General features: G+C 42.2%; 1 protein-coding gene across 2 annotated transcripts; it reads left to right on the forward strand.

Annotated features, from left to right (window-relative positions):
• The first annotated feature begins 7054 nt into the window (after window positions 1-7054).
• On the forward strand, window positions 7055-9317 carry DDIT4L (DNA damage inducible transcript 4 like). Of its 2 annotated transcripts, XM_019526611.1 has the most exons (4): window positions 7057-7161; window positions 7266-7270; window positions 7751-7864; window positions 8830-9317. In XM_019526611.1, exons 3-4 carry the CDS (start codon window positions 7777-7779, stop codon window positions 9312-9314), a joined length of 573 nt encoding a protein of 190 aa, XP_019382156.1. In that variant the 5' UTR covers window positions 7057-7161; window positions 7266-7270; window positions 7751-7776; the 3' UTR covers window positions 9315-9317. The 2 variants fall into 2 exon arrangements, with proteins under 2 accessions (XP_019382155.1, XP_019382156.1); XM_019526610.1 differs by having other exon boundaries at window positions 7055-7458; window positions 7755-7864.
• The last annotated feature ends 1326 nt before the right edge of the window (window positions 9318-10643 follow it).

Raw genomic sequence — 10643 nt, forward strand, 5'->3', positions numbered from 1 at the left:
TTTCAACTACATTTTATTGGCCAGAAGGGCTTTAAATTTTATTGTAATTAAGAAATAACACACCTTTCATATTGTATTTATGAGGGATGACAGTACATATTGAAAATATTGTCAAAATATGACCAGTTACCTCAACTACCCAAGACATTCCATAATCTCAAAAAAATTCCCTGGGCCACCCTTTTCCTATTATGAAACTGAAATAATAATGTAGGCAAGATCTGCAGAACATCCTGATTGTGATTCAATTGACTGAACATCCCTAGCTCGATAATGTATAAGGAGGAGTCCAGATTGTTCACTTAAGCAGGGACAAGTCCAGTGAAATCAACAGGGTGAAATTTACTCATAAAAGCAATAAATTTGCTAAGTGGTGTTTAGTGCAGTATAGAAACAATTTAATATTTTTAAAAAGATAAGACATTTACCTCACACTGAAGATATCAATTTGTGAAGTGGCTCTTAGATACATAAAGATCTTTCACCTGTTGTTGCAAGGGAGATTTATATAAATGAAACCCATTAACTAAGAGTCAATGCCCAATTATTAATATCAGCTATCATGAACAGCTAATGGAGTTTTTTCCTTCTGCTCAAGTAGAACAGCTCTTTTTAAGTTTGCCATTCTTTTACCTCAAGCATCCACACCCATCATTTCAGGTCCCAGAAGTAACAGGTTCTTTGCAGAAGTTTCCAGGTTCACACATGGAAATTATTTGGGGGAGTTGGGACACAATGGGGATCTGCAAATGGAATACAAAATCATTTTAAAATGATTCCATGATGAACAAAAGCATATTACTTAAAATTGCAACATGCAACTGAGGATTTTAGAGCAATTTTGAAGCCAATGGCCAAATTCTCATTGACTTCAATGAAAGCAAAATTGGACTTGTGATGAAATGAATATGCTCCTATTGGCATTTACTGGAGTTGCTCATGTATATTCCTGAATTAGAGGAAGGAACCCTTGTATATCCTCACCATTTTTAAGTGTATGTGGGTAGCTGTTTCACTTTTTTTATAGTATGAGCCTGTTCAAAGGCAGAACACTGAGTTCCTTAGCAGCAATCCTGGCATTCTTTCCTTCTGTTTTGTATTTTTAAACTGGAGCCTGTTCATTTTTCAGCTATGGTATCATACAGCAAATATTCTTCTGTGTTTATGTAAATAGCAATAGAATTGTTTGCCTAAATGTTTCTTTCTTACTCTTTGCAAGAAGGTGGCAGAACAAATGTTTATTTTCCTAAATCTTGCATAGATTTCAATTTTTTTTTTCTTCAGTTCATTTCTTTGTCAATCCCCAAAGACAACTGAGTTCTTTCTTTTAGAAATGGATTTACTGCTCAGTGGCTGCAATTATTCCAACAGAACACCGTATAAAGGAAGTTTTTAGTGCATAGAATGAGGGGGTTATTCTCCATAGTGTGGGAGAACAGACTCCTGTGCATAGGTGGCTGCCAGAGTAACAATAATCAATCAGGTTAATGAGCCACAAACTAATAATTTTTACTCTTTTGGAGCTGTCCCAGGCAGCAATCAACCCAAATGACTCTTGATGAATGGGAAGTTTTAATTAATGAATCACTAGTCTGACCAGCCAACTAAACATTTTTTTTTAAAATAAGTTGTGACATAAAACACCATACCCTGACTTGTCAGCAATCTCTGTCTTAAACCTTTCTCAGTTCCAGGACACAATCCCCCAGTCATATGAATCAGATGCTCTAAAGTTCCCAGGTTGCATGTTGTTTTGTCTACTAAGGACTCTTCCCCACCTGCTTTTTCATGGTGATATGTAGGGCTGTGTGAGGCTTTGGACAGAGCTTCAGATCTGGAGAAGTTTGGACGCTTTTGGGGTCGGAAGCAGCACGTCCGGGTCCAAGCGCCACCTTCTTCGGCTTCCCCAAGTGGTTCAGAGCCGCCTCGGAGATCTGGCCATAGGGTATAATGGGGAAACAATAAAGTATCTATAACTTTGTTGTTTTTTGTCCAATTTGGATGAAATTTTTAGGGGTGATAGAGTCTGCAGAGAGGATGAATCCTGCCAAGTCTCAGGAAGATCTTTCCAAGGGATTGGAGGGAACAGCACCCCAAATTCCTGAAAGCAAAACTCATGTCACATCTAGGCATTACAACATAGCGGGGTGAAAACTGCATGGATGGTAACGCTTATTGAGTCCACAAAGCCTGCCAAGCTTCAAGAAGATCAGTGCAGGGGTTTTGGGGCAACTGTACCCCAAATTCTTGAAAGCAAAACTCCTGTCATGTTTATGTGTTACAACACAGGGCGGTCACAACTGCAGGGGTGGTAGCTCTTACTGAGGCCACAAAGCCTGCCAAGTTTCAAGAAGATCAGTGCAGGGGTTTGGGGGAAACTGCCCCTCAAGCTGCGGACAAGCAGAACTGGTGCTATGGGTGCTTGTGGGACTGACTATGACTGTCTTGGGGCGGGAGGGGAGACACTGCTGCAGGCCTGGCTGCTAAGCTGCTGTGTTCCCAGTTACCAATGAATCAATCATGATTCACTCAGGGACCAGCTCAATACACAGGACCTAGCTACTACATAAGGACTTAAGGAGCAACAATTAGCACCTACAAAACCAGGCCAAGGAGAGGAAAGACTCAGTACAGACAATCAACAGCCCCAGTCTTGGCACAGTTTTGTCTGTCAGCAGCTAGGGTTGCAGGGCCCTAGCAGGTGTCAGGTGTCATGGCCTCAGCAGAAGCCACGATCGCTGCAGCTGTCACCCTGCTGCGCCTTAACACACACAGGGTCACCCATGGCACGTGTTTTGCTTGTCCGCAGCTTGAGGTGCAGTTCCCCCCACACCCCTGCACCGATCTCCTTGAAACTTGGCAGGTTTCATGCTCTCAGCAGAGGCTACAATCCCTGCATGTTTCATCCAAATCAGAAAAAAAACAACAAAGTTATAGATATTTCATTGATCCCCCATTATACCCTATGGCTGGATCTCCAAGGCGGCTCCGAAGCTTTGGAGCCACTTCAGCCGGATCGAGGCGGAAATCCGATCCAGAGCTCCAGATTGGAACGTGGCCATCCGAAGTGGCTGGATCTGAAGCTGGATCGGATCACTGCCGACTCGCACAGGCCTAGTGATACGAGTACAGGAAAGATTCAGAGACAGTTCTGCTAGCTAAGCTACAAGAGGCACTCCATGGGTTCACAAGCATTTTCATTCCAATGTAAATCATAACTTAATATATATTGTCTTTTGAAAACAAGCCTCCACATTCATCATTAGATGAGCCACCTCTCCTCCCTTTGACACTTACAAAACATGCCTGTGACTACTAGAGCAGTAGCCTGCCATAGACTATTAGGAAAGTGTCTATAAAACTGTATTTTTAAGACAAATAGCAGTTGAAAACAAGGATGAAAACCAGCAGCATCTGACCTGACAGCTGTGTGGAACCACCAAGAAGAATTATTTTTTTCTTTTTCTTCTTTTACCCAAATTCTCGTACCTGTATAGAAGGTGCACACACGACAATGCTGAAGAGAATCAAGTTCAGAATATTGGCTCAAGTCTTGTACCAGGGCTTTAAAAGTGTTTCCCCCTTTCCCTTCAAATCATATCTCAAAGGTTGCAGGGGTTTATTAATTTGGTATGGAGTTTGTTTTATAGTTCATCATGTTGTAAAGGAACAGCACAAACTATGGAAAAGAAACGAGGGCTGAGTAATTTGTCTTGTGTGTTACTAACACTCCTGCTGTTTCTGTTTTGATAGGGGGAAAAGTAAATGAAATACCTATTCCCCTCACCCACTTCAAAAAGTTTTCCTTTTCCTAAACACAGTGAATACAATTTGCACATTTTGGAGCTGTTACTTTAGGTGATACAATCACAATATCTCTGGGTTTATTATAACCAATTTATAGAGGGCAGAACCACTCCTGACCAACCAACATTTTCTCAGCTCAGCTTGTAATTTGTTCCCTGTTGCTTGGGAGTATATTGAGCAATGTAAGGCTATTACCAAGAACCAAAAGCTATTTACAACCCTGTAGTAAACATATTAGCGGTATAGCTCTTCCAAAAGAAGTAAAATAGACTGGAGCTGCACACAGCTGCGATCTTCTGAACAAATCTTGGTCTGACCAACTATGTAAGCCTTGATTAGTCAATTCATCCAGTATCTGTCAGTATCATTACAGATTAGTAATTGAGTAGACTGTCTTTATAATGTCTACACTAGTCATGAAGTGAGGATTATTTCCCTATTCACCACTGTGAAAGTCACTGAAAATTTAGGATCAAACTTATTAGTGATTTTAAAACACTTTGACTTTCTCACTTGGAAAGCACTAGAGAAAGGCAAACTATTATTAATTCTAATAAAAAGTGCTTGGTCCTTATATAGATGTAAAAGAAAAGCTGCATTGAAAACAAGGTAACTACTTGTTTTTACTCCAGCATAAGTGAGACCGGAAGCAGATCCTATATAATACCTTTTTTGCAGTATCATGTATCTGGTATCTGGCAGCCACCACCTTCATTCACAGACAATGGCGACTGCACTGTTACAACATGCTACAGTATTAGCCCAGTAAACAGCAGCTTGAAAGTTTCTCTCAAGATGTATCCCAACCATGCAGTTGGTCCAATAAAAGACAACACTCACAAAAATCCTTGCAGCTAATATAAAGTCTTACTCTACAATGACAGAAAATCAAAGGACAGACCAAAACAAGTACCTACAAATCAGGTGTTTCAGTGCCTAAATGTTTGTGTCTGTTACTCAGACTAGAATCCAAAAATGAGAGTTAAGTGTTTCCTGAGACTCCCTACATGGGGAGACTTAGGCATCTTAAAAAGGTGACAGAGAAAACCCACATGCTGAGCACTGTACCACCACAAGGTAGCCAATGGGAAAATGCTAACTCCTGCTCTGGGGAGCTTAATAATGGTTTGAGGCAGGGCTCCAAGGGAGATGACGCCCTCCATTTGTGATCTGGAGCCCAAAGGTAAGTCCTATATATCTTCTTTGAAAGAACTAGGAGCGAGTCTGGTTTTAAAATGTTACCAATGTTCACTTTTCAGATAGTTGCCTAGTGGTTAAGCCATTCGCTCAGGGATGACCAAGTTCTGGCCTTCCAAAGCCTAAGGTCTTTTAGACCCACATCTCCCACTCTCCAGGAACAGGGAGTCCTGGGCTTTTGGGATAAATTTGGATCTTTGTCCAGTGATTGTTTCATGTAAAAAACACAAACAGTCCAGGGATCGGGGACTAGACTCCCTCCCAGCTCAGCCTGCTAACCATTGGACTGCAGTAAAACTCCTCTTGGCCCCTTGAAGCTTGTGTTCTTAGCAGCGCAGTGTCCACAGGAAGTGGATTCTAGTTACAACACTCTTTAGGAGGTAAGGAATGTGGTTTTGGCCCCTCTCATATCAACAAAGGGCAAGAACTGCAGTGCCATCCTGCCTAATCAAGTGCCCTGACCACCACTAGGCAATCACAGAAGGCAGGTTCCTCTTCCACCAGCTGTAGTTGTGACTGAGCGTGGCTATGGTCACTGCATTTTGTGCTGAAATTGATGTTGTAAGTGTACACGGAGCAGGTTTAAGGCACATGCACTTTGTTTCTGGAGCCCAGTTGGCTGTAGATGGGAGATAGGCATCTGGCTGCTCCAACTGGCAGGGCAGCAGGTGCTTGTAGAACTTATAGGCCAGAAAGCTGCTCAGAAGGTTTACAGGCTGCTGAAGAGGGACATAATATTGGATTTAGACTCCTAGGCTAAGTGCAGACAGTCAAAAAGCCTGCGGCTGAGTTGATTCAGTCTTTGCAGGTTAGTCTAAAATGCAGAGACTAAATTGAAACAGAAGTGAACAGACATTTACCTTTGATTCAGCAAATGTGCACACATGCCTGCAATGGCTCAGGCCAGAAGCTGCGGAAGCACTAGAAAACAGCTCTCTGGCATGTGGCCAGCATGGGCTGTATGTTCACTTCCTCTTCCTGCTGCCCCCAAGGTCTCTGGGATTTGCAGTCCAAAATCACAGCAGCAGGGCTCTGTGGAGTTGCTCATCACTTCTTCTTGCTTCCTGGTTCCTCTGGGATTTGTAGTCCACAGTCACAGCCAGCAGTAAGTTTGAACAGGGGAAGGTGTTTAACCCTCCTCCCTGGCCCCTAGACCTCAGCCAGGGTTTGCTTGGGGGGCAGTCCTTGTCCCCGCTCTCACCCCAGACTGGGCTGCCTCCCTAGCCAGGCTTGTCCCACCCCACTTTGTCAGCCAGCACTCATTGCTCCAGCTAGGGAGCAGAGGGGCAGGGCCAACCCTACTCTCTTGAGTGGGCAGCACAGCCCAGCCCTAAGCTGCAAAACATGCTGGGGGACTATGATTTAACTTGAACCAGGAGGGGGGTTTGGGACAGAAGTTCCATAAACCAGTTTGACCCAGAGCTGTGAAGTCTGATATACTACATTCAACCAGGTTTATCTTAAACCAATTTCAGCCTTTTTGAAACTGGTTTATGTGCACTGAGCTTTTCTTCTGTTACAGGTTTAAAGCAGTTTCTGATCACTTAAACCGGTTTATATGTAACCTCTGTCCCTGGTTCTAAAGTCCACCTAAGCCCAGATTTAGGCACCTGCATCCTTTCTAAGATCCTGCCCTAAGTCAGTGAGGAAGAAATAAAGGGAACACATACAGGCACACAGAAAACTATGCACGTAGCTAATAAAAGAGTCATTTACAAGCACCTACAGGGGAGCAAAAGCATCCATGAAAGCAGTGCATTAAAAATATAAAATAACCAGCTGCCATATACACTACAACCAAGGAAGAGGCAGTGGCTGCTGCTGCTGCTGCTGCTGCTGCTGCTGCTGCTGCTGCTGCTGCTGCTACCACTAGCTCTGTTTGCAAGACTTCTACACACAGAGCTAAAGTAGGACTGTGTGACATGTGTCAGGTGATCTTCATTCCAGTTCACCCTGGATCTTTCTGACACTGCTGCTGGCCAATCATTAGCTGGACCTCATTCCCCTCCCTCTCCTCCTCCCCCCTCTTCTCAGGCTTCTCCTCTTTCACTTGAGTGATTGACTGGGTCTTCCTCTCTCCACCCATCCCAAAGTCCCCTTGGAACAGCCAATGAGATGGGGGGAAGCTTTGGAAGAGTAGGACACTACTCTGGGAATGTGAATGGGGCGGGGAGAGGGTGAAGCGGGGGCAGGTGGGGGAACGAGAGTGGAAATTGTATATAAGTGGCTGCTGCAGCCCTAAGGGGTTGCTCAATGGGAAGAAGGTGTCAGGTTGGGGGTGGCTGATGAGTGGGAGATTGCTGTATTTTTTTTTATAAGTTTATACTTGTTCAGTGTTTTTTTTTCTTGTTATTTTCTCTTTAAAGTGACTTTTCACTATTACTAAAAAAGCTGTTTTACATGCAAACACTGTAACTGTACTTCTGTGAAGTTTTAGCAGGTAAGGTGAAATCTTGTAGACTGATTAGGCTGGCAGTTGAATTAGCTGTGTTTTTAACCTAGAAAATTGAGGGAAGACTCCATTAGTAAGGGGTGGGGGTGATGAGGTACTGGGATGTGGATTGCTTTTTGTGGCATGTTTGGGTGTATAACTGAACCCCAAGTCCCCTTTTCCCCTTTCTGGAAATCCAGTGTTTTTCTTGAAAGTTATGAGCTGATGCTGCTTCAGTGTTTCTTAACTTAACTTGCTTTGTTTCAGTGTCCAATATATGCCTCTCTTTCTTTCTTTTTTTTTTAAGTAAACCAGAAAGGTCTGGAGGTTAAACACTTGCAATGGTTGCAACTAGCAGTTTAAACAGTAAAAACTCTACATGCATTTCAGAACTGATACACCAGGGTTTTCACTATTCAAACATAACTGGTAAGTATGTTAGACCTTCTCAGTAATTCTCACTTTTGCTCTATAAAAAGCAAAGTAGTAAAAAGGGGTCTGTTATCCCATGCAGCTTTACAACATTTTATTATATACTGGAGTAAGGGGTGGCTATCAATGGGGTAACCAAACAGAGATAGTGCTTACTAAGCAAATGTTGTTGAATTTCATCTGATTAATACTGAAGAGTTGCTAAAGTGACCTGGGTATACCTGATAATCTTATAAAGATGGTATTAATATTATTTTCAGAATGAATCTGTCAGACTTCATTAACTATTTGTTAAAAATTTTATATTGCTTAGCCCAACTCCCTAATAGGTATTTTATAAATGGATCTGGAGACTGATTTAACTGTTTCACTGTATAAACCTTCTATAAATGCACTCGCAATATACTTCACAGATTTCAGCAGCTTACTTAAATGATCAACTTTTTATGCATGTACTAAGTAATCTGTCTGTAGTGTGGCAGGCTGCCAAGAGCAGTGATCAGATTAGAAAGCAGATGACCAAGTGCAGAGCTATCATTTTTCCTTTAAGCAAACTAACTTTGTTTTCTGGGGGCTAACTTTCTATCATTTTGCAAAGATAAAGGCTAGTAATGGTTATAAATTCTCCTCTTCAATGGGGAATGACTTCATTAAGCTCACAGTAATAACCAGTTTAATCAAGAGAAATATAACTCAATAAACTACTTGTGAAATTAATTCAGCTGAGCACAGATGACTGCTGGCAGTACACATAAAATATACATAACTCTAAGTCTCATTAGCAGTGCTACTGTAGTGTGGCTCCTTAAATAGTGGTTAATCACCAAGCCAGAACATTAAGTCAGGAAAATAACTAGTTGGTGCATTTTCTGCCTCTTGTGAGACACTAGTGTATTTTATTTTCTTCCTCATGTCTGTCTTTTTTCTTTCTCTCTCTCTCTCTAATTTTAATTCCCCTGCAGACTTTGACTACTGGGATTATGTTGTGCCCGAACCCAATCTTAATGAGATGGTGTTTGAGGAGAGAACCTGTCAAACTTTAGTTAAAATGCTGGAGAACTGTCTGTCCAGTTCAAAGCAAACAAAACTTCACTGCTCAAAAGTGCTGGTCCCAGAGAAACTAACCAAGAGAATAGCTCAAGATGTACTGCGGCTTTCTGCTACTGAGCCCTGTGGTTTGAGAGGGTGCGTTATCTATGTCAACTTAGAAACTGGAAACGTGTGTAAAAAGCTGGATCAGATTGTCTATGACCCAAGTATTGTTCCTACTTTTGAACTGACACTTGTGTTCAAGCAGGACTGCTGCTCATGGCCTAGTTTCAGGGACTTCTTTACTCGGGCCTGCTTTGCATCTGGCTGCAGGCGTACACTGATTCTGAGTCCTGGATTCCGGCTTATTAAGAAAAAAATGTACTCATTGATTGGGACAGTAATTGAAGAGTGCTAGTAATATCTTCCAAGGCTTAAAGGGAGCCTGCAGCCACTAACTGATACCCAGAGGTTTTCAAGAGATGTAGCTTGCTTTACATACTCTAATTTGTGTGTGCATCTAGCGGCCAGTGTACACTGTCCATGCTGGACAAATGTAAGCCTCTTTAGATTGACCTAAAATAGTCTTCATTCAGTTAACTGTCTGCCTTCCTAGGTTATTCTACTGTCTGCTGCAGAAAAGGCTGGAACAGGAGGGAGCAAAATGATCTACTTGAAACTTTCAGGAGTTAGCATCTAGTTCTGTGAGTCCTGAGGCTAGCCTAGTATTTATGTAGAAGCTTTAAACCCCAGAAATAATCATAAGTCTATATGCTAGTATAGTTACAAAAGGATTTGCCAAAAAGCACCCCAAAACTAACACAAAACCAGAAACCTATAACTTCTAGAGAGCTTGGTTTTTAATCTCTTTTGGATAATCAAAAATGGCTCTAATGACAGCTTAGTGCATGACATTCCCTTGCTCAAACAAGAGATAGCTCTTGTCTCTCAACTGATTAAATCTGGTGTGAAAGTAAATATTTCACAATTTTATTAGGGGCTATGAAACGCACACAGTTTTCTTGGTCTGAAGACCATGACAACTTGCACTGCAATCTCAGCAACATGCACTTTTTACGCTTCTAAAGTGTTGTAAGAAGCAAATTCATGGTGGGAGGAGGAGGGGAAAGAGCTGTTTAATTGCTAGTTTAAACCTGAGGGGGGTGGGACTTTGGCTCTTCATGCAATACAAGCAGTGAAGAGATCTCTGAAGCAGCAATGGTAAATCACTGTCTTTTTTTGACACACTTGCCTACCTCATCCAATATCGAACATGGGTTGTTTTTAGCAGTCGGGGGTTTCCCCTCTCTCACTGGGCAGAAAGCTAGAACTTTTTTGTCACATCTCTTCTCTCTACGTGGAACCAAGGAACAACTCAGTTTGGTTCCCCCTCTTCATGGTTTGCTGGTTCCCTTTCCAAATACGGCTGACTTCTTTTCTATTCTGGCTTGTCAGTTCAAATTCTGTGTAGGAGGTGCTTTTTTCCCTGCCTCAGTCTGAAATCCGAGTCTGTGGCCTTTTCTCTCTCTTTTTTTTTTTTTTTTTTTTTTCTTCCTGAAATGTTCAGGCAGTAGTTTTCTCCTTCCAGGAACTTCATCTCTCCAAAGGTGGTATAGCTAGTATTGAAGCTCTGCTTTGCCTCTCCATCCTTGTTCACAAATATGCCTCTTCCCTGAGAAACCTGTACTTCAATTTTACACCCTTTTTGCTGAAAACCAGCTGGCTCCCCCCGCCCATCCCCCCCCCC

Source organism: Gavialis gangeticus, unplaced genomic scaffold (genome assembly GCF_001723915.1).
Source record: "Gavialis gangeticus isolate Ggan-Ray unplaced genomic scaffold, GavGan_comp1, whole genome shotgun sequence".
In the NCBI taxonomy this organism is placed as follows: Eukaryota; Metazoa; Chordata; order Crocodylia; family Gavialidae; genus Gavialis; species Gavialis gangeticus.

Excerpts from the sequence above, each read along its gene's own strand:
- DDIT4L (XM_019526610.1), top strand. The coding sequence starts at position 7,777 with ATGGTTGCAACTAGCAGTTTAAACAGTAAAAACTCTACATGCATTTCA. Across the intron at positions 7,865-8,829 it reads TCACTATTCAAACATAACTG|ACTTTGACTACTGGGATTAT; the intron begins GTAAGTATGTTA and ends ATTCCCCTGCAG.